At 43.3% G+C, this 24,023-nt stretch overlaps 1 protein-coding gene across 1 annotated transcript; it reads left to right on the top strand.

Annotated features, from left to right (window-relative positions):
* The first annotated feature begins 377 nt into the window (after nucleotides 1-377).
* On the top strand, nucleotides 378-16,337 carry LOC137935894 (auxin response factor 4-like). Its single transcript, XM_068780296.1, has 12 exons — nucleotides 378-980; nucleotides 1,087-1,143; nucleotides 1,663-1,839; nucleotides 1,930-2,014; nucleotides 2,090-2,180; nucleotides 2,261-2,425; nucleotides 12,063-12,182; nucleotides 12,287-12,362; nucleotides 13,615-13,777; nucleotides 13,873-14,531; nucleotides 14,685-14,875; nucleotides 15,434-16,337. Exons 1-12 carry the CDS (start codon nucleotides 702-704, stop codon nucleotides 15,615-15,617), a joined length of 2,247 nt encoding a protein of 748 aa, XP_068636397.1. The 5' UTR covers nucleotides 378-701; the 3' UTR covers nucleotides 15,618-16,337.
* Nucleotides 16,338-24,023: the final 7,686 nt, after the last annotated feature.

Below are 24,023 nucleotides of genomic sequence, written 5' to 3'. Positions count from 1 at the left end.
GGTGAAGCCGTGCTTCCCAATGGAAAAGGGAATGTGGAAGTGGGGAGAGGGCAGCGTCAAAGGCGCAGGCAGGGTGTCCTACCAACAAACATACACTCCCTTTTGTGTTTGTTTTTTTTTTTCCCAGCAAAAGTCGAGCGACCGAATTGACAACTGAGAGGCTGATAAAAGAAAACGCCCCCATTACGGAGTCTCTCTCACACACCCACGAACAGTAATCTCAGACGCTGAGAACTTCTGATTAAGAGAGAATTCATTTCACTTTTGGGGTGTATTCTCATCTCATTATTTTCTTTTAACAGAAAAAAACAAAAGAGACCCAGGAAAGATTTTGGGGTTGTTAATGCGTTTTTATCATAATTTTCTTTTTTGTGATGGTAATCTTTGCTGCATTGGACGGTAGATAAATCGTTTCGTTGCGTCTTCTGAGTGAAAGCAAAGGAAAGTGTTGGGTTATGTACTGTCAACCTGTCTGCCTGTCTACTGATTGAGCAATAGCAGCAAAGCAAATGTGTTGCCTTTTGTTCTGTGTTGTTGTGTTGCTTTTGTCCAAATACCAAACTGCCGTTGCTGCTTCAGTTAACTGCAGAGAATTGGGGGGAGGAAGTGGAACCCCATTCGTAGTTTTTCTTCTTTTACCTCTTCTGCTCTCCCTCGGATAGAAGGGTGTTGTTGGTGGTGCTTGTTGTTTGGCTGCTTTGATGGAAATTGATCTGAACGATGATGCACAGGAAGAGGAAGGGGAGAGTAATGGAGGCAGAGGCAGCAATGGCGATGGGATTTATATGGAACTCTGGCATGCATGCGCCGGCCCACACGTCTCTTTGCCCAAGAAGGGGAGTTTGGTGGTCTACTTCCCTCAAGGTCACTTGGAGCAGGCTCAAGCCTCTTCTGCCCATCATCCTCATCAAAGGTTCGAAATGGCTACCCATGGCTTGCCACCTCAGGTCTTCTGCAGGGTTGTCAGTGTTCAACTCCATGTAAGTAGTTGGAGAAGGCGCTCTTGATCTACTCATTGCTAGTTTTGTTTTGCCTTTCTCTCTCTCTGGTCTTACTCTCTTTCTGGTTGAATTTGTGTTGCAACAGGCTGACAAGGAGACCGATGAGGTGTATACACAGGTGACTCTGTTTCCTCTGCCAGAGGTGGGAGTTCAAATTTTCTCATGTTTATCCTTTTGTTCTGTTTGTAAGAATTCAACCTCGCCGTGGAATTATAATTCTTCTTCTTCTTCTTCTTCTTCTCTATTGTGTTCTTGCGTTTGACAAAATTCTCAACTATAGTAGTCCTAACTCCCGGATGTTCTTGTGTGTGTGTGTGTGTTTTTGGAGGGGGGTGTTTCTGGCAGATTTGAATTAGTTACTTTTGCTCGGTTCTGTGTTCCTGCATACTTCTGTGTTTGGAATTTCAATCTTTGCTCGGTTCAGAATTCTGCAAGAACTAACCCTACCTACAGTACTATACAATGTGTCTCATTAGATTTCAGTCACTGACGAGCAAATTATTTTCTGAAGTCGCTGCTTTCTGTCAATTCATTGGTCTAGAAAGAGAGTGACACTGAGACAAGAAAAAATACTCCTTTTTTCAGTTCGTCCGTTAGTTTGGTTTGGTGATTTTACAAACTTCAGTTCAGCTGAGAATGTAGTTCGTATGGGTTTTTGTAGTTCAAAGAGAATAATCTAGAAGGCAAAGAGCAAGAGGGTGATGAGACAGAGAGCGTGGAATTACCCAGTAAATCTACTCCTCACATGTTCTGTAAGACACTCACAGCCTCTGATACTAGCACTCATGGTGGGTTTTCTGTTCCCCGCCGAGCTGCAGAAGACTGCTTCCCACCTCTTGTGAGACTCCCATCACTTCTTAGCTTTACTCTTATCTTGTCTTACTTGATTGGCGAGATTTATCTGTTAAAAGCCAATATCTATTTGCAGGACTATAAACAGCAGAGACCTTCCCAGGAGCTTACTGCCAAAGATTTGCATGGAGTAGAGTGGAAGTTTCGACATATTTACAGAGGTAACTTTTTGATACTATTCATGTTATCATCCATCATTCAAAAGAGTTCACTGAGTTGTAGTTGTTATACTGCAGGTCAGCCTCGTCGGCATCTGCTGACAACAGGGTGGAGTATCTTTGTGAACCAAAAGAATCTTGTTTCTGGGGATGCTGTACTCTTCCTGAGGTATTTGAAGCTTTTACTTTTCCAAATATTGCTCCAAGTTATCTGTGAGATGACCTATCTCTAAGCTTTGTGCCCAGCAGAGGTGAAAATGGAGAACTCAGGTTGGGTATCAGAAGAGCTGCTCGTCTTCGAAATGGGGCATCTCATAATCTTGCCAGTTACCATGATATGAATCTCAATGTTCTTTCCTCTGCAGCAAATGCAATATCCACAAACAGCAATTTCCATGTCTTCTACAGCCCAAGGTAAATTCTGATCAGAAACTTCATTTTCATGTCAGTTTTTAGCAAGTTTAGAGATTGGAAAATGCATTCGAAGTGTTCTTTTATGCAAAGATTAGCCACTTCCAGATGGTGTCCTCCTTGCATCCACAAAGGGATGTTTTTTCGTTTTTCTTGTTTTTTTACACTCGCTTGGCAAAGATAACATATGTACATCAAAGAGCCCACAATTTGGTCTACCATAAAAGTTCCAACTAAATCTCACAAAACTAACTACAATTATTCTTAGTATGTCTTATTGGATAACCTAAGACTAAGGGGGTTTAATATGTCTTCCTAGACCGGGACCCTTTATCTTGACTTCTGCTCGTTGCATACCCTGATCCACCACTGTAGGAATAGCATTTCCTGCTGCGGTTTGAGCAGCAAATGGTGTCCCTCTTCTGGTGCCCACGGAGTTCCAATGACAGTTTTTATTTCTCTTTGTAGGGCCGGTAGTTCTAGGGAACAACTCAGCTCTCTCAAATTGTTTCTCATTATTAAGAAAAGGTAGTGAAGTTAAAATGCGAGCAGGATCATCATTTTTTTTAATGAAGATGTATACGAGCAGGATCATCATTAGAACCATCATACTTGTTGACCATTGATGCACTAATTGGATGAACCAACCAAAGTTGGCTTCAGTCATTATGTTTCAAACAGAGGCAAAAGCCTCCATAACGGTCGGACGTAGACCCAGGGCTACGGAACAAATGATTATCCCAGATCTACACCGAGGTATTGACTGGGATTCTCAAGTATCACAGAATAGAAAGAATGTGATATGATGAGATAGAATGCAATAGAAACAAAGACAAGGAACCGATTACCAACTCCTAACGGTCAAAATGAGCCTTTGAATTCTTAATTTTAAATTAAAGAATCAAGAATTCATCAAATGTCTGAAATTTTATGGATCCATCCCCTGAGGGAACTGGACATGGTAATTTTTCATCATCTAGCTCCTGCAAGAGTCAAATGAAAAACTGGATCCATAAAAAATCTATATGAGATCCACACATATATGACTCTACATAAAAAAGATTTACCAGATTCCATTTTTTCGAGTTGCAACTAGCCATTGCAAGGAATTCACATTTGTTGAGTGAAACTTGTATTTTGCTGGAGGAGAAAGTTTTACTTTCTATTTTTCCATCATGAAACCATAGCTAAGTGGGCAAGAAACTGCAATATTGAGAGTCGATGTTGTCTAAAAGTTGATGCTTGATTTTCCAGCCACATGGAATAATTTGATGCCCACATGCTAACTTCTTAGTTCGCATTCTGTTTTTATTTTTTTATTTTTTTTTATGAAACACAATTTTATTAAGAGAGAGAACAAAAGAACATAACCTCAGGGGAGCAAACCCCCAACAACAAGGGATTGAAAGGAGGCTCTCTGCTTGGCCAGAACATCGGCCACAAAATTAGCAAATCTTGGGATGTGAAACCAAAAACAATAAAAAAGGCTAACGATCTCCATAGTTTCATAAAAAGAGTTCCAATGATGCCAGGGAGGAGCGGACGATCTCGCACACCAACCAATCAACACCTTGGAATCCCCTTCGATGTGAATGGGGCCATTGTAGTGATCCCAGAAGACTCGGAGCCCATTGAGGAGATCGTGGAGCTCAACCGTCGCGAAGTTTGTAATACCAAGAGGACCGGCAAAGGAGACGATCTAATTGCCCAAAGAGTCACGAACGACTCCGTCGAAACCAGCCTTCCTAGGGTTGTCGAGTGAGGAGCCATCAAAATTTAACTTAAGGACACTGGGCTTTGGTGGGGTCCACTCGGTAATAGTTGAAGGCTTCGAAGTCATATGGAGCTGGGCAAGGCAACGCCAGTTGTCCCTAATAGAGGATCCAGATGGGGGAGAAGGCTTTCTTTATGTAAAGCCAGGTAGAAATATTCTCCGAAATGATTTCAGCTACTCTCTCAGGGGATTTAAACTTGGCGTTAAACTGCCTTTGGTTGCGCTCATTCCATAGACCCCAAGGAATGAAAACAGAGCAAGCAAAGATCATCATTTTGCCAAGGTCAGGGACGGTAGACCCAAGAAGCATACGATAGATGGCAGGGAGATCTGCAAGAACGCAAAACAGTATACTAATACGTCTAAGAATCGATGTCCAACCCCCCCCCCCCCCCCCCCAAGAGAAGGGGCATAAGAGGAGCAGGTGGCTGACAATTTCTTTTGCAGATTGGCAAAATGGACAAGTGGTATCCACCGTGTGTTGGCTACGCTTCTTGAGATTGTCTGCTGAAAGAATTTTGTTAAGGTACGCACTCCACGTGAAGAACTTCACTTTGGGAGGGGCACTGAGATGCCAAGTAAAAACCACCTCATGCCCCGAATTGTGAGTGAGCCATCCTTTGATAATGAGGTAAGCGGAGGAGACCGTGAAGAAGCCACTCTTATCAGGCCACCAAATTAACTTGTCCTGGCTGCAAGCCTGAATCCGGGTCTGCTGAATAGTATCCAACAAGCGACTAGCCTCCAGAGCTTCTGGATCCGATAGACCCCGACGAGGATGAAGATTCCAACCCCCACCACAGGCGGCTTCAACAACTAAAATTCTCCTCTGCATGGAGAGGCTAAAGAGAGAAGGAAAAGACTTTTGTAAAGGCGCATCGCCCGACCACCAATCTTCCCAATATCTGATAGACTGCCCGTTACCCATATAAAAGTGAATTGCATAGGAAAAGATTGGGAGAAGAGATAGAGAGATCTCCAGATATATGATAAATATCTTCTATTTCCTCCCTGAATCCACCAGATCGAAGAACTGCCGAGTTTCGCATGCACCATATCTTTCCAAAGATTTGGGGCGGCCGAGTTGTATCTCCAAATCCATTTTAAGAGTAGAGCACTATTCATGTCTTTGGTTAGACAAATCCCCGGGCCCCCATGAGCCTTGGGAACACAGACATCCTCCCAACTGACCAAATGATACTTAAAATCTGAGCTAGTTCCCCACCAAAGAAATCTCGTCTTCATTTTTTCCAAAACTCGACACAAGGATGTAGGGCAAGGCAGAAAGGATAAAAAATAGTTGGGGATTCCAGCGACACTTGATTTGAGAAGGGTGAGCCTTCTTGCCTTGCTAGCAAACGCCCCTTCCAGGTGGCAAGTCACATCTCGATCTTTTCAATCACCGGAACCCAGAGGTCCTTGCATATGCGCCCTGAGTAAATAGGGAGCCGAAGGAAAGTGCCAAGGGTGGATGAAACAATGCAACCAAGAATACGGCCATTTTCGAGAGAGTCCTCGGGTCAATGTTAAAGCCTATCAATGAGGTCTTTCCCCAGTTAACCTTTTGCCCCAAGCATAGTTCAAAAAGCCCAAGAACCGCCTTGATTCTTCTAATACCATTCATTGTTCCATCTTTGAAGATCATGGTGTCGTCGGCATATTGGAGGACTGGAACGTCAAAAGCTGAAGAATTGCTAGTTGGGGCTAACCACCCGCAGTCTTTAGCTGAATAGAACATAGCCGATAGAAAATTCTGCCACTATGTTGAATAAAAGCGGGGAGAGGGGATTGCCCTGCCTCAACCCCCTCGAGCCTTTAAAAAAACCACAGGCCGTACCTTTGAGGATGCCGAGGATAAGTGGCTCCTGATCTAGAATCTCCACTGATCCCCAAAACCCATGAGGCACATGGGATCCTCCAACAGAATCCAATTAACACAATCGAAAGCTTTCTCCAGATCGAACTTTAGTGCGAAACACAACTTCTTCGAACGGGAGAAATGGTTGACAAACTCATGGGCTGCCATAGTAGAGTCCAAAATGTTTATGCTCTTCAGGAATGCACTCTGACCACGGTTGATTACTAAAGGGAAGATCGTCTTGAGTTGAAGTGCGAGAAGTATGGCAATGATCTTATATGTGCTTGAAACCAGGCTGATTGATCGAAAATCACTTGGAATCTCGACATTCCTCTTTTTGGGGACCAAGGTAATGAAGGAGGGACACATGCTCTGGAAGGTGATGCCCCGCTCAAAAAATTCCCCAACCATAGCATATATTCTCCTTTATGATTGGTCAGGCGTGCCAGTAGAAATCACCATTAAAGTCATCGGGACCCGGAGCCCTATCACAAGCCAAGCCCATCACTGCTCTTTCAATTTCCTTCTTGGAGAAAGGAACCTCTAGTAGAGATGAGACAACATGAGGCAAGCGGGCAAAATGAAGCTACTGAATTTTGGGCCGATTGAGGCAATCCTCTGTGTATAACTCTGTGAAAAACTTGAGCAATTCATTAGTAATGGGGATCTTATCCGATGTTACCTTGTTATTGATGCATAAGGAGGTAATTCAGTTAGATCTCCTCCTCGATGAAGTGAGGGAGTGGAAAAATTTAGTATTTGCATCGCCATTAGTTAGCCACTTGAAACGGGCCCTTTGTTTCCAGTTGATTCTCTCGTGGTGCAGAATTGCTTGCAACTCATTTTGAAGCGAAAGATGAGTTAAGTACACAGGGTGGGAGAGATACCTTTGCTCCTTCGTTGATTCCAAAACGGCAATACGGGAGAGGAGAGAGGCCTTTTCGGCACCTACCAATCGGCGACGGCAAAAAGACCAATCCTTGAGCTTTTTCTTTAGGAGCTTAAGCTTGATCGGAAGAGACCATTCAAATTTTCCACCAGCCTGAAGGTTTGACAACCAGTCCTTTAGCAGAGCATCGAAATCAGCTTCTGTTAGCCAAATATTCTCGAATCTGAAGGGGGGTACCCCATCTTCTAGAGGAGGTGGATAGAAGGATGGGCCAATGGTTAGACCCAACTCGGTTGAGAACCCTCCCTGCCACATTGTTGTAGAGATGGAGCCAGTTTGAGTCAGCGAGGAACCGGTCTAGCTTGGAGAGAATTGGATATTGCTGTCTGTTGGACCATGTGAAAGTCTTCCCAGAGTGGGGAATCTCATCCAGCTCTCTGCTGCCAATGAAATCCGCAAATCCCCTCATGGAGGAGGTGATGCAAGTCTCTGGTGGTTGCTTTTCATCACATAACCGGATTGCATTAAAATCCCCCGCAAAAAATCCAAGGCAAGGACCACTGGAGTTGGAGCTTGAAGAGTTCCTCCCAAAAACTTATTCTCTCACAATATCGGTTTGGCCCATAGACCCTAGCAAGGCACCATTGGGAACCAGTACTACGATAACGAAAATGGATCCCCACTAAGAACCTCCCATAGAGAGTATCAATAGCATCAAATAAAAGAGGTGTCCCAAAGCACCAAGATCCTGCCTAAGTGGCCAATTGCATTTGAGGCCACTCACTTTAAAGAGGGACAATTCTTGAGATCTCGAGCGAGACTGTTGTCCGCGGCCTGACACTTTGTTTCCTAAAGCACAATGATTGCAGGTTTGAATTGGGACAGGAGGCGACAAATAATTGCATGCTTCCGAATAGAACCCACTCCCTGAACATTCCAAGGATATCAGAATCAATTATGATTCTGGACTCCCAAAATATATTTATCTCCTGGAAGCTGGCCATGGTAAACCACCCCCAAAAGCCACACCAGATTCATCATATTTTGCCTTGTTTCATCATCGTATTGATGACGCCCAAACTGAAGTTCCTCTACCAGCCTCTGAGATCTCTCATTAGGAGGTGGAAAAGGGAGGTGATTGGGTGCAGTAAGCAGATGCAAGGGAGGGGAGGGGGGTGCGGGTTCGTCGTCTTCTTTGGTATGTTGCCAAAATGGGTGGAGATGGTATCTCCGGTTGGGGAGTTGTTTCAGTGGTGGATCCAGAGTTCGAAAATTCTCTAGGATCAGTAAGAGAGTGCAAGGGAGAAACATTTGGCGCGTCCATCATTCCAGTAGTGAGGTTGGGTTCGGCGCTCGTCGAGGTGGTGTTTAGAGGGGGAATTTGGGAAAACTGTGGGTTTATCCGGTGGAGGTTGGTTCCGCCATGGGTCCAAAAAGTTCATCTCAGGGCATGGGCTGAAGACTCTAGGATGGTTGTCTTCTTGGTGGTTGAAAAGGGGTTTTTGGAAGGCAGGCATGAAGAAAGTTGTTTGGTTTTCGTAGAGTGGAGAATGGATTGCAGTTGAGGATAGGGGACGTTGATTGTGATATTCGAGGGTGGGAGGCAATCGAGGGTTGAGGGTGGGGCAATCGAGTCCAGGGTCTGTTGTGGGACTTGAGGCCTGGGGCCGGTGTAAATGAAAATTGAGATTGGGGCAATCGATACCAGGGTCTGTAACTACGGCACTCGAGGACTGGGGGCGGGGCATTCGAGGCCAGGGTTTGCAAAAGTGGGGTTTGAGGACTATGGGTGAGTTGAAATCGGGAAGGATGTGGATCAATTGGAGGCTGAGTCGGTAGTGGGTTGGGTGATTCGACTCAGCCGAGCGATGACTCAGTCGTGCAGAGGTGGGGAAGAACCAGTGTATGGGTGGCCTACCTTTTGGGATGGAAACACTGGCGAGTCTTCTGTGGAGAAATCTTCGAACTCCTCTTTAATCCAGAAAAAAAAACTCCTTATCCACCACAATTTTGAAAAAAGAAACTTCCGACCGGGGTGACGATGGTGCTACGAAAACTATGACAACATCCATTATGGTTCGATTGGTGGTTTCATCCGCCCACTTTATCGGCTTCCCAAAGATCCGTGCCATCTGGTCCAGAGCCCTCTCCGATCAGAGCTCCACTAGGATTCCCCAAAAGGAAATTCATTGTCCATAGGGGCTCCTGAGGGAAGTCTCAGCCTAATCCTTCATCGCCATGGAATCCATGTGCTCTGTTAGAGAAAGGGTGAGGGCGGCCTCCTTATCCATCGGAGAACAGAAGGAGATCAACCATCGAAAGTGTCCTAGAAAGGATACGACTGGATGGTTATCCAGGTTGAGCCGGTCATAAAACTAGGAGGCGAGATTTCCTCTGTCCCAGCATGGGGATAAGACCTCAACGATCACCGTCGAGCTTAGAGAGTGTTGGCCCTCTGTGAGAGCATCAAGTAGAAAGGGTATGGTGTTGTTTTGCAGAACTTGGGAGACAAGTAGTGTAAAGTTGGAGGAAGAGGACGGGGTGAGGACATTGGTTTAGTTTTCGGGAAGGGGGGGAGGGGAGGAGATGTTGATCTGGGACTCCAGAGGGTGTCAGAAAAGGAATTGTGGTCGCTAGGGTGTGGGGAGGGAGGAGAGGGTATTTTGAAAGATGGTCCAGTTGAAAGAGGGGCCTACTTCTTCTGGGATGTAGATTCGGGCCATGACTAAATCTCCTCTCCTCTGAATAATTTTGCACTTTTTAGCTCCACAGTAATGAAAGACAAAGAGGGGGAGAGAGAGTTCATTTGTACCCTTCGCCGCGGTGATGAAGAACCCTCCGCCATGATGGCATCAAAAGTCTAAAGGAAATCCATCCCGTTGACTCCGGGATTGAAATGAACGCCTGCTTCATACCATTCCGGATGGTGATGCAAATAGAGAGACCATATCTGCCCAATATTCATCTCAGGGAGAGCTCCGATTCCCCAAAAGTGAGGGTAACCAGGGATTGTCGGGAAAACTCTCTTTTTCCGTTTCACTGTCTCTGAATCTTCATCCATCCATCTGAATCGTTAACTGCAATCTTCTTTCCTTCGCCGTTGCCTAGGTCTGTTGGTAAGTCCTCCTTCTCGCACCCGATAGAGCCATAGTGCTCACTGTTGGAGCAAAGAGGGGCCTTTTCAAGGGGAATCACTGGTGGTGAGCCGACATCCTTGTCGGCCCTCTCCCATCGCCGGATAAAGCACCGATCGATCCACCGTCTATGCTCGCGCCGATCGCCGCACTCCTCCCTCTCCATTTGCTTGCATAGTTTGCCATTTTTTTGTCCTTAGTTATGTTTCCTTCGTTTGCCTACAATATCGCCAGTGTTTTCGCCTACGATCTCGCCTGTGTGTTTGGCTGCGCTCTGGCACATCTTTGCATTCTGTGTTTCTTTGAACATGCCCTGCCTGCAAGAGTGTTCTGAAGAGATCTTCTCTCGTTCCTCATCTTATTTGTAGATTAGAATATCCTCAATAGATCCTACACTTATTTGGAAGATGTAAATGCTCACGGTAATTTGTCACATAGGGTATCAAAATCCTAAGTGTCATTCCTTACTTTTTCTAAAAACAATGATAAGTAGCTTTCAATTTATACAAAAAATATGAAAACAAGGAGCCCCTGAAAAGGAAAAATACATGGAAAAGCAAATGTCAAATGTAAGGCAATCTAAGACTGAACAAGAGGGTGAGGCTTTGGCACAAGCTGTTAATGGGAGATTCCTGTCCTTGCAAGAGATATGCATCCGTTGAATATCAATGTGCATAATGATGTCCAATGTCATTGCTTCCTCATTAGCCTGAAAATTTTCAAAGCTATGTTTGTTGTATGATTAACATGAAGAAAGTAGGTAAGATCTATGTCTGAGGCCTTTGATGGCAATGTGCTGGAAGTGGGAGTTTGCAGAAGAAAACATTGCCTATTTTTGGCTAAAACAAGGGTGATATCAAGAGATGGAATGGTTATGTCTGATTCAAAATAGTTTTAGAGATTCGACCAGCAGTTCCTTCAAATTGGATATATTGCTGCCATCTTAGAAATTACTTGGTCAGACGTGCTGAGATCGGGGAAGTCCACGGGTGATCAATTTTGCAAAAACGGAAGCTCCTTGATTGCTTTAGTTATTAGTCTTGTTACTGATTCCAGCTAGTTTTCCTGTCTCTCTCTTGTTGTTTGGCCTCCGGATGTGTCCATAATCGCAATGTCATTGCTTCCTCATTAGCCTGAAAAATTTCAAAGTTATGTTTGTTGTATTATTAACTTGAAGAAAGTAGGTAAGATCTATGTCTGAGGCCTTTGATGGCAATGTACTGGAAGTGGGAATTTGCAGAAGAAAACATTGCCTATTGTTGGCTAAAACAAGGGTGATATCAAGAGATGGTATGGTTATATCAAATTCAGAAGTTCCTTCAAATTGGAGATATTGCGGCCACTTTAGAAATTATTTGGTCAGACATGCTGAGATTGGTGAACTCCACGGGTGATCAATTTGCAAAAACCGGAAGGTCCTTGAGTGCTTCCAGCTAGTTTTCCTGCCTCTCTCTCTCTCTCTCTCTTGTTGTTTGGCCTCGGGGCGGTCTTCTTTCTCTCATAATAAATATTTGGCCTTTTAAAAAAAAAGAATAAAACAAAATTGGCTTATCCTATTTTTTTTTTTCCTTTATGGAGTAGTCACTGGCAGTGCTTGGGAGTGACAACTTTGGGTAGAATAAAGTTTAGACATTATGCTGCATGAAACTATTTTAAAAAGAAGGAACGTTACCATGATGGCCTGGAGGAAGTCCAGTTTCCTGCTGCACCAAATGGAAGCTAACTTAAATTCTCACACATTGAGACACATAGATGTTTCATTCACCATAGTTTTTCTTCAGGCAATTTTGTTGACTGCACAACACGGTTTTCCAAACTTTTGCAGAAAAGAAATCCTTAGCATTAAAAATTTTAAAAAAGAAAAAAGAAAGCCTTGTCCATGGATGAGATCTGTTTCCTTGATGGTATTGGTCAACTTTTTCTTTGCTATTCTGCAATTCGCTGCTTTCTTGGAATCTTAATCTTTCAACTATGAATAAATTTAGGGCAAGTCCTGCAGAATTTGTTATACCTTACCGGAAGTATATCAACAGCATCAGTCATCCTATATCAGTAGGGATGAGATTCAAGATGAGGTTTGAAATGGAAGATGCAGTGGAGAGAAGGTAAGCTTCGATTGTTGATAAGGTTTATTCCATGTTTTTCTCAGCTTTCTTTTATAACAATCTTTGGTTATCTCAGTTAGTCATGGGGTTGAACACTTCTGCAGGTACAGTGGTGTCATAAGTGCTATTGGTGATGTTGATCCTCTTAGATGGTCAGAGTCTAGATGGAGATGCTTGACGGTATTCACATTTCTTTTCCTCTGCTTTTATATTCTTGAACATATTTTTTTTTTCTAAATGGGCAGATTATTTTAAATTGTCTGGGATTTTGTGGGTCACTTGATTCACCCTGCATATCCTATGTGTAGGCAAACCTGACCCAACAATTCTAGGATCCTATAATGTTTAATGAATACCCAAGAAACACTAATGTAGATGACCCTAACTATAAGATCTGAATTTGAGGAAGAATGATGATTCACATTGACCAAGCAGTGGTGGTTAGATTTGTCTAGGGCTGAGGTGGTTACTGGATTGGACCATAATTTGTTCATCAATGTTAAATTTATTGGTGGGTGTAGGAGCATTATCTTGAATATGTGCCGCAATAGATTTGCATTAAGTGGGGAAACTCGCAAAAGGGTACCATCTACCCTGATGCAGTTTGCATACAACCACTGTTATGAGATGCAGAGTCAGAAATAAATGACAAATTTATGCAACTAGAACATTCTTGGAACTACTTTTGTTCCTTTATTTTCTTCAGTTCATTTTCCTTGCAAATGCTGTCTCGACATCTTTAGAGATGGCGGCTGGCTGGTTTTTGAAACCCTGACCTCAAGCAACCTATTCACCTTGCAACTGTGTTCTTCCCTCTGCTCCCTCATACAGTAGAACATCCTCTCTGTAAAAGCAGAGAAAGTGGAACTTTCCCACCTCCCCTTTCTGTCATGAACCAAGAAAGAGGAACAAGGGTGAAGTTATGAGGAGTCCTTCCCCGCAGGACCAGGTGGGGGAAACCTTCCCTTGCCTCAAACCCAGGTAGGATTGGGGAAACCCCCATCCCTGCCCTAAACCTGGGTTGGTAAATGTGTTTCCCGTTCCCCATATTAAGTAGGGTGAGGTGGGTTTACGTTTATCTAACCCCACTGCAATCCCTTCATGCCTTTTGTTTTTTGGGATGAGATGGAGTAGCTGAGAGCATAGTATAACACCACTAGACTTTTCTGTTTCCTGAAATTCTGTGATGCGAATAAAAGTTGAGCCCATCTTATTTAATTTATACATAGGTCCTGGCGTGGACATTAGCACATCTTAGGTCCTTTGGCTTTTTTTCTGTCCATGTCCCTCCTTGCAGTGACCAGTTTTATCCTTTAAGACCATGCATACTGAATCCTACTTTCTAAGTGCACTTAGACAATGTTTGAGAAGACGATCCTAGGCTGTAACTATATGCAGGTCTTTAAATTCAAACAGATCTTACCTTTGACAGGTCACATGGGATGAAGACATTGTGGCTGCTCATCATGAAAGGGTGTCTCCATGGGAGATTGAGCCATCCATATCTCAACAAGGGATGAGCATTCCTTGTGGTTCACGGTTGAAGAAGTTACGTACAAATTTACCTTTGGGCATGGCAGATGTCCCTCTTTCTGGTAGGCAGATTTTATAGTGGTAGTGGAGGCATTTCCTTGTTTATTTACGAGTTTTTTTACAGCTGAATATCATAATTCCATTGCTCCTGGTACAGGCAGTCAAAGCCACTTTGGGGGATCTGTGCGATCCGCTGAGGTCTTGCAAGGTCAAGAAAGTGTTGGTTTTGGACCACCTTATGATGGTGGTCGTGGTCGAATATTTCGTAGACTGGGTTTAGATGTTTACAATCCCCTGCATAGAAGTCTTGGAACATCCATGACAACTAGAAGCATAGGCTTTGAGGAATCAGCAAGATTCCAGAAGGTCTTGCAAGGTCAAGAAATAAGTCCTGTCTGGGGCAGGAGCTTGCTTAACGTTCCACAAGGACAAAACTCTGGGCTTTATGTTCATGACCCTAATCCTGTTGGCAATATGTACTTGAGGAATCATCTCAATATTATGCCAAACTATGTTCCTGTGGCCCAACCGTATCTGCCCAATTTTCAGACAGGTCCTGGTGGTAACTTGTCTTCCTGTCAGAATTTCAAGTTTCCAGATGCTTTGAGATCTGACAAAGGCAAGTTTTATATAAGCGAAGAAACAGAAGAAGAAATTCTGACTGATGATTTAGCTGCTCCAACTACACCTGAGATGAGCTCAAGTCGTTTTCTCAATGATGCAACTAAAACTGGCTGTAAACTATTTGGATTCTCTTTGACTGGAGAAGCTCCTCTTCAGAACACACAGAACTCTGGCAGGAGGAGTTGTACCAAGGTACGCTTTGCTTAAACAGGTCTAGTTAACCTTTACTATCTAAAGATAACCCCCTTTTTTTCACTAAAAAAAAACTTTTACTATCTAAGTTTTAATTTTCCAAATTTCTGGCTTCTGGCCCTTTCTTTCTCAGTTGATTCTAATTGTGTGCAGGTTCATAAGCAAGGGAATCCGGTAGGAAGAGCCATTGATCTCTCCAAACTTCATGGGTATCATGATCTGCTACGGGAACTGGAGCGCCTTTTTCACATGGAAGGTCTTCTCTGTAATTCTGAGAAGGGGTGGCAAGTTGTTTATACAGATAGTGAAAATGACATGATGCTTGTGGGAGATGATCCTTGGGAGTGAGTTCCTCTATCTGAACTGAGAAATAAATGTTTTCATGTGCCAACATATTTAACTCTTTAAGTAATCAGTCAATGAGCATGGACAATCAGTTTTCTTGTCTTACTGCTGATTGGATGTAGTTGAGTTGCCATATACAAGAGACTCATTGATTAGAAGCGCTCAATTGATCAGGAAAGGACTTGGGTGAGCTATGCAACATGCTTTTTGTCCAAGGTGTTCCAAAAGTTTAGGATTATATGCAGCCTATGGTATGGTTTTTGTAGGTCATTTGCAAAAGAAGAGAATCAGTACTTGTAGGAGAATTTTTAAATAGTGCTGACCATACACTTAACTGTGATATGTGGACAAAGCTATCTGGAACAATGAACAATTTTAAATCTGAATTAGCTAGTTTTTCCATCCACAGTATTGCAGACCATAGATAGAATGGTATAACTATTACTCAAGTGACAATGAGTTCTACTTCCCACAGAACAGTGAAACAAGATTGATTTCTTATCTTTCTCTAGTATCATCCTCGTTGTAACTGGAAATTACTGTTGGTTGTTTTGCAGTGAGTTCTGTGACATGGTATGCAAGATCCATATATACACTCGAGAGGAAGTTGAGAAAATGACCCTTGGAATGAACAATGATGATGCCCACAGCTGTTTAGAAGAAGCAGCTGCAGTAATTGATGTCTCAAAGTCCTCGTCTCCGGGGCCCCAGGATTCATCTTTGACAGTGACAAGGCCGTAAATGCTGTGAGTTTTATCTCTGGCTTAAGATAGTGTTCAAGGTATTGGTTAAGGCTGATGTTGTTCCCATGTAAGAGGCAAATTCATTGGTCTGTGATCAGTGACAGCCTCTATATGGGTTTGTAGTGCGAAGTTAAAAAAGAGTCTGTTTATATTTGTCTAGACAATGAAGCATATTATACATAAGCAAACCTTGTTATAATAAGAAAACTGCTAGTCCTGATTTAGTGATTCACTCTGTTAGCCAGTTCTCTCCTTGGTTTTCACTCGCTGCCACATGATCAAGGCCGAGTGGATAACTGCAAATATTGGATCAAATTGTGCTGGAAATCACTCAAAAAAAAGAAATCTGCGATCTCCCCGAAAATCTGGGCCCTGTATGAGCTGCTATTGACAGAAGATCATTAAATCAAAAGTCTAACCCGGGGCTTTTTGCAGTTTGGTGAACAGGAAAAGACTAACAAGTACACAAGGATTGCCAAGTTCCCTTGCTTTTTTCTGAGCCTCAGACAGAGCTCTAGTCACCTTTTCTTTTAATTATTCCCTACGGGTGGTTACTAATTACTGTCTACATGAAACTGTGGGCGGGAAGTGATGTTGTCATCGCTATTGGTGGGGCTATCTTGTCAAAGTCGCTATCTTTCTGCTTGATAATAATTTTCCCCCGAATGTATATGTTAATTGTTAGAAATGAGCAGAAATGGAAATCTAACCTGCTTTACTTGGCTTGGCTGTTGATGTCTGGGTCTCCTTTCGATGGCGTACGTGTTGCTCAAAATCTGATACATGTCAACGATACACAGTACACGAAACACAGATTGACACTGAAAAGTTCTGGCTAGGAGTAAGGGTGGCATCGAACCAAACTGGTTTACCATCGGCTTGGTTCTGGTTCGGTTTGATTTGATTTTCAGATCTAGATAAGGTTCGTTTGAGTTAATGAGCTGAGTTCAACCAAATCATGATTCGGTTCGAAAGCTCGTAAGCTGGCTTGTTAACAAGTTCGAGAGTCGGGAGCGGGAGCGAGTGCAAGGGAGAGAAAATTCTTTCTCTCCTCGTCATCGCCCAACCCCTCCCGTCCGCTACTGTAGCCACCTCTGTTGCCATCAACAACTGCTAATCCCCTCCCCCCGTGCAAAGACGATTTCGTATATACGAGATCATAAGCAAGTGAAAAAAAAACTCTTTCTTAAACTCCAACTATCCCTTCCTCATGACTCTTGAAAAAATTGAAAAAATATTTTAGTAGAAATATTTTTTTTAGGGACTATTAGCTGTTTTTTCAAGAAATGTTGAAAAATATTTTTAGTAGAAATACGTTTCTGAAGACTATTAGTGCCTCATGGTTTTTGGAAATATTTTTTCAATTGGAAATTCTTATTAAAAAAATCATATAATTTTCTAAGTAAGATTTAAAATATTTCTAAGAAAATTTTAAAATATTTCTTGTAATTTTCTAGTACGTCACTAATAGCAATAGAATTTTATTTAAAGGTTTTTTTGGAAACATGTATCCTAGGAAAAACATTTCTAGTTTTCCTAGAATATAAATTTTTAACCAGGGGTACTAAGGAAGCCATAGTAAATTTATGGCCAGATTAAAAAATTATAAAATAAACTAGACAACCTTTGGGGGTAAAAAAGATTAATATTGGTGCGTTCTAATCCATTATTGAGATTCAATCCCAAACTTTCCCTATATTTTTTTTTAAATGTATGTATAATTTTATATATAATTTATTTGACATATATTTTATATAGAGTATGAAATGTATGTTAAGCTCGAACTCGGTTAAAATTATTAGGCTTGAAATCGATTACAATTTTAGGCTCAAGGCTAGGGTCGGCTCGAGCTCAAGTTTGAAATATTTAAATCAAGTTTGGCTCAAACATAAGAAAGTTCAGACTCAGTTAGATTTGATGCCACCCTTATGCCCAATTTTAAGTACAGGTCATGTCCAATTTTATGTAAAAATCAAGCCCAATTTTATGTAAAATGTATGTATATTTTATATACAATTTATTTGACATGTATTTTTTGAAATATTTTAAATATATGTTGGAACTCGAACTCGAACTCGAACTCGAGACATTATTTTTTGAAAAGTTTTTAAATGAATGGTGAAACTCGAACTCAGCTTGAACTCGATTAAAATTTTAGGCTTGAGGTTGAGCTCGCCTCGAGCTCGAGTTCGAAATATTTAAATCAAACTCGGCTCGAACATAGGCAGGTTCGGGCTCAACTTGGCTCGATGCCACCCCTAGCTAAGAATACTTGTATTAGATTTTAAGCAATACGGGCACACCTGGTCGTGGCTGCTGTTGACGGATGTCAATAGTGGCCTCTCAAAAGAAGCTACGAGTTTCCACAGCCACAAGAACTGCTTTACAGTATTGAACCGGTTTCTCACACCTGAAGTTTCATTGAATATTGATAAAAAAAAAAGACACATGATCGGATGATAATTGTGGGGATTTGAATTCTGTTGACTGGATAGAGAGAAGTTTGGCTCTTTGATAAGACGGTAAGGACTCATGAGCTTCTTACGATGTCAAGGGGCCAACAAAATAGTAGAAGTTGTCTTGGCCTGGATATGATGCATCCTTGAAGGTACCCCAATAAGTTGTTGGGGAAAAACTCGATGATAACAACAAGACAAGTAATCACGTAATCATGCACGACACAATATTTTACATGGTTCGGCAAATTATCTACGTCCACGGGAGCTACAGAGGATTTCATTTCAAATCAGAGGAATCACAATACAATAGAGAGACTTATCAGTTACAGAAGCAATGTCGTCTCACTGTCTCTCATATCAACGACTCCCTACTGCCTCTACCAACAGCACCTGGAACGCCTCCCTACTGCCTCTACCAACAGCACCTGGAACGCCTCCCTACTGCCTCTACCAGCAACACCTGAGACGGCTCCCTGCTGCCTCTGTTAGCAGCACCTGAGATGGCTCCCTACTGCCTCTGCAAACAACACCTGAGACAACTCCCTGCTGCATCTGCCAGCAGCACTGAGAACGCCTCCCTGCTGCCTCTACTAGCAGCAACGGGAACGCCTCCTTGTTCCAGGGATAGTGCCGAAACCCGAGCCAATCTCTTCAGGCCACGACACCGAAACCCGAGCCAGTCTCTTTCGGTGACAACGCCGCAACCCGAGTCAATCTCTGCTGGCGACAACGCCGAAACTCGAGCCAATCTCTTCTAGCGACAACGCCGAAACCCGAGCCAATCTCTTCCAGCGACAGCGCCGAAACCCATGCTAGTCTCTTCTGGTGACAACGCCGAAACCCAAGCCAGTCTCTTCCGGCGACAGCGTCGAAACCCGCAACGGTGAGAAATCTCCAGAGCTTTCGCCCACTGGCCGCACACATCAACGCAGAGATCCGAAGTCTCGAGAGCTTCTCTACAGCATCAGCGTCGACGCTCTCTACAACGTCTTTGATTCTTCTCAACAGAACAGCGTTGTCCAGCAGCACCAGCAATGGTGACGGCAATGGCGTCGTCCTTCTCGAACCCTCTCTCTTCTGAGTCCCGAACGCCTCTCTCTTCCGGCACTGTTGCCGAATCTCAGAGCACCCTTCCGGCAACAACGCCGGGTCTCAGAGCTCCCTCTTCCGGCAACGGCACCGAGCGGTAGTGCTCAAGCGCCGAGTCCGAACTCCTCTTCCGACAAGTTCCAAGGTTCTGTTTCTGCACTCGCCCTCTATCAGTCCCAAAGGGGGATAAATCAACATACAGGAAAACTTAATTTTCCCTTGAGTGTAGCACACACTAACGCAATGAGAGTGGTTCTCTGGGTCCCTTGGGCCCACCTACTCAAACGTTGTGGACCAGTCTCCATAATGCTCAACAAGTCTCCCACTTGGAGACTGGTACACCTACTGTGTCACCCTCTTCCTCAAACATGATCTCCTCCACCTTTGCAACTCATTGCCCTTGTCTTCATGATAGAAGATCAACTGAAGTAGCACACAACTTCTTTTTCTCGAGGGTCACACCCTTGTGGCCAGCTCCCACTTGCTAGACTTTTCATCTTGCAAGGTTTCTTTGTAACTCTACGAACTGCAACTGCGGGAGTGGACGGCTTTGGATCTAACCGCGGAATAATAGGAGTAGGTGCACTGGATCCACTCTCCCCATCACTCGCATCTCTGCATTACACGGTGGCCTTGTACACAATCTTCTCATCTCTCTCCAACCATTGTTTTTCCCTCAGATCCGAACCTCAACTCTAATACCAGTTGTTAGGGAAAAACTCGATGACAACAACAAAACAAGTAATCACGTAATCATGCACGACACAATATTTTATGTGGTTCGGTAAATTGCCTATGTCCACGAGAGCTACAGAGGATTTCATTTCAAATAAGAGGAATCACAATACAATAGAGAGGCTTATCTGTTACAGCAACAACGTCGTCTCACTGTCTCTCACAGTAACGACTCCCTGCTGCCTCTACCAACAGCACCTAGAACGCCTCCCTGCTGCCTCTACTAGTAACACCTGAGACGACTCCCTACTGCCTCTATCAGCAACACCTGATACGGCTCCCTACTGCCTTTACCAACAGCACTTGAGACGGCTACCTGATACCTCTACCAGCAGCACCGGGAACGCCTCCCTGTTCCAGTGACAGTGCCGAAACCCGAGCCAATCTCTTCCGGCAATAGGATCGAAACCCGAGCCAATCTCTTCTGGCCACAGCACCAAAACCCAAGTCAATCTCTTCCGGGGACAACGCCGAAACCCGAGCCAATCTCTTCCGGCGACAGCGCCCAAACCCGCAACGGTGAGAAACCTCCTCTGTATCCAAGTCCCAAGCTTTCTCCCGCTGGCCGCACACACCGACGCAGAGATCCGAAGTCCCGAGAGCTTCTCTAAAGCATCAGCATCGACTGGAGAGACGCTGCAGCGTCTCTGTTTCTTCTCAACAGAACAGCGTCGTCCAGCAGCACCGGCAACGGTAACGGCAACGACGTCGTCCTTCTTGAAGTCCCGAACGCCTCTCTCTTCTGGCGCTGTTGCCGAATCTCAGAGCATCCTTCCGGCAACAACGCCGAGTCTCAGAACTCCCTCTTCCGGCAAGTCCCGAGGCTCTGTTTCTCAACGACTCTCTGTTTCTGCGCTCGCCCTCTATCAGTCCCGAAGGGGGATAAATCAAACTTAATTTTCCCTTGAGTGCAGCACACACTACGCAATGAGAGTGGTCCTCTGGGTCCCTTGGGTCCACCTACTCAAACGGTGTGGACGAGTCTCCACAATGCTCAACATAAGTAATGTCAACGAGGGTAGAAGTCGATAGTGAAGATGATGTTTGTGTGGTGCAGATAGATTCTGCTATATGTAGTACACAATTCAGTTCAAAAATACAAGGTGGAATTACCTAATAGAAGCAGTGACGGGTAAGGATGATCTGCCTGTTGCAGACTGATCTGGATAAGTCAAGTGACAAGAATGGAGGTGGGTGGATCAAATTGCAAGGAACTTGACAGTGAGATTCATAAACCAGTTTCATCTGATTATCATGAAGTAAAGCTGGAGTTAGAATGTAATGCGGTGAACAAACCATTATGTGGGGAAAGTCGGGTACAAACTCAAATGCCATGCATATGGAAAATGTGAGAACAGTTGCTGCATTGGGCAGTAAACAGTCTTCTGAAGCTGAAAGTGGAAGACATGTTACAGGACTTTCAAGGGACGGCTGATGTCTAGAGGGAAGGTGTTCCAGAAAGATGTTATCACCTAAAGCCTATATCAGAATCACAGAAATTAATTTTGTCGAATCATAAACCTAAAGCAAAAATTGAGCAAGATGAAGATTGCTGCAAGAGTAGGTGGACTCCAACGAGAGCAGAAAATATTCTCCCTCAAAAGGGGTTAAAAATAAGTATTCAAGCTGGCATCAATTTTGTTCATAGCCATCAGTCTGAGACATCAATTCAAGTGCCTGCTGCTACACAAGAGCCTCACATGATCTCATGGCGACAGAAGGCAAACTGCCCCTCTGAGCCATCAATTTCAGATATACCAGGATCATCTTTTGTAGTTCACTATGCGAATCATTTCCATGGACGCACAGAGTCAACCATTAATTTTGATGAACATGGAAACAGTCAAAGAAACAATCTAGCTCATAGAGGGTTTACCAAAAATATTTCCTGCAAAATCCATACCTGAACCTGGTTGGTCAGCCAGGACCGATTCTCAGAGGCTATTTTTTGCAAGTGCTGAATAAGAAAGTGGCAAAATGTGAGGCAGATATAACTGGGGAGAAACCAGTTGCTCTTCAAAATCATCAGAAAAATCCTAGTGCTCAAGCTCAGCAGGACCTCCATTGTGAGAAGGTCAATGGTTCAATACAGTCACTCCAATTGTTCTTGTACCTGAGTTCTCATTTTTGCCTAAGAATCATTATCACAGTTACGTGTTCCTGTAAGATGAGAGATGAGCAAGCTGGCAATAGTGGTGATTTTAAGTTTTTAGTCAGATTTTAGGCCATTTGACACCTAAAGAAGCTGAGTTCATCACAAGGCAATTGAGAGAAGGCCCCATCTTGTAAATCAAATCTGTCTGTCTATGGTTCTCTGAACACAGGATGGATGACTTCGACATCGTCAAAGAAAACCGAACCCGGTGGTCGTTATCTGTGTTGATGAATATCCTATAAAATGTTATGACAAACGAATACTGACTGCACTGCCTTCTTTGCCAGATAGAGCTGTTTTCTTGTTGAAATATCCAGGAGCAGTAACTGAGCATCATCATATAAGGATAATTGTCCCAACGAGCAAAGAGGTCGTCACTTGCAGTAATGGCATTGGTCTTGGCTAACAATGTACAGTAGTTATGAGGGTGGAAATCTAAAACCCTTTGGAGTTGTGGCTGTAAAAGCAGCAAGAGAGAACCTTGTCAGTAAGTAAATCAAAAAACAAAAAACAACAACCGAATCAAACTTTTTCCTTTTTTTCCAAAAGTACTCTGTTGAACATGGATTTCAGTATATGGATGTATTTCCCGACAACATCTACAATTAGTTTTCATGGTCTGTACTCATTTTTATGGTTTAAAAAAACTTCAATGAGTTTCTTCTATCCATGACTATATGCATATGTTTCTATGAACCAATCCCATCTTGTATTACACCTCATATGCAGATGGGATTCACAGTGGAAACCTCAAAACATATTTTTGTAGAAAGAAATCTTAAAGCTCACCATGTCATGCATTTACTATCTTGATCTCTATAAAGCATTGATCAGTTGCTGATACCAGTGCAATGCACAAAAGCATCGATCGGAGAAGAGTTACAAAATATTAGGAACTGAACATCAACAGAAACTCAAAATGCAAAACTTTCTTCAGGAGGGAAGTGGGTAAAAAAAACAAGTGTTGTTGTCTTTAAAGACATACCATTTGCTAACGCTCATCGTCCGATAATCCTCAGCAATGGAGACATGGTCCCTTATCTCTCCTGCAGGGGACTCTCTGTATCTTAATCTCCTCCATGATCACACTTTTCAAATTTCGAACGTGCTTCGGCAATTGGCTGGATTCACTGATATCTTTAGCCCTCAGCACAAGCACTTTCCTCGTCAATCCAGTCAATATCCCGTCATGGTGGAGTAACGATGCCAAAAACCCAAGAACAACCCACGCTCATCGTTTTCCAAATCCGAAACGCTCTTCAAAATATTCTTTCTGGCCATCTATTCTTTCAGGATAGCCACAATGTTTTGTGGATTCTTATCATTCACCTTCTGAGGTCTCTTCAGAATGACATCCCCTTCAGATGGTTTCTCAGACCGGCCATGGCGGAAGTAGCGGTAGTCTAGAACGGTATAGCGGCTAACAAACTTAAGGCTCATTAACTTTTTCATATCATTGAGCTCATTCTACCCTTTGAAGCATGGAGAGACCAATAGGGATAATAACCATAGCTGATTGGATCCGGCTAGAACGACAGCCTAGTGTTTTAGAAATAAAATAAAAACTCGTGACTTTGGAAGTTTGGCTTTGTAATCCAGAGTGAGAGCCAGAAGAGATGCTTCATTCAACAGACTTCGTCCACGAAACATCAAATTCAATAGCTCCAACCCAGTCGCGTCAAGAGGGTAGAGAAGCTGAACCTTTTTTTTGCATCTTCCCCTGTTTTTCAGCTCTTGGCCATGCGAAACTGAAGCGGGTACAAGACGGAAACCCAATTCTGGAAATGGGCACATGTTATTGTATATATACTTTGGATCAACACTCATCTCAATTACAAGCCTGCAGCTTCGAATTACAAGCCCTTCATCAGAAAGTTAAAAATAAAAAGCGAAAAAAAAAAAGAAAAAAAATAAAACTAGACTATCCATTTTTTGTTGTCATTTCCATGTGAGATTACAGGAAAGC

This window comes from Aristolochia californica, unplaced genomic scaffold (assembly GCF_029961685.1).
Source record: "Aristolochia californica isolate CCGP_79_NKW_82.1479 unplaced genomic scaffold, dmAriCali1.0.hap1 SCAF_10, whole genome shotgun sequence".
NCBI lineage: Eukaryota > Viridiplantae > Streptophyta > Magnoliopsida > Piperales > Aristolochiaceae > Aristolochia > Aristolochia californica.
Note: the sequence above shows the minus strand (reverse complement) of the source record. Positions and strands in the feature narration are given on the sequence as shown.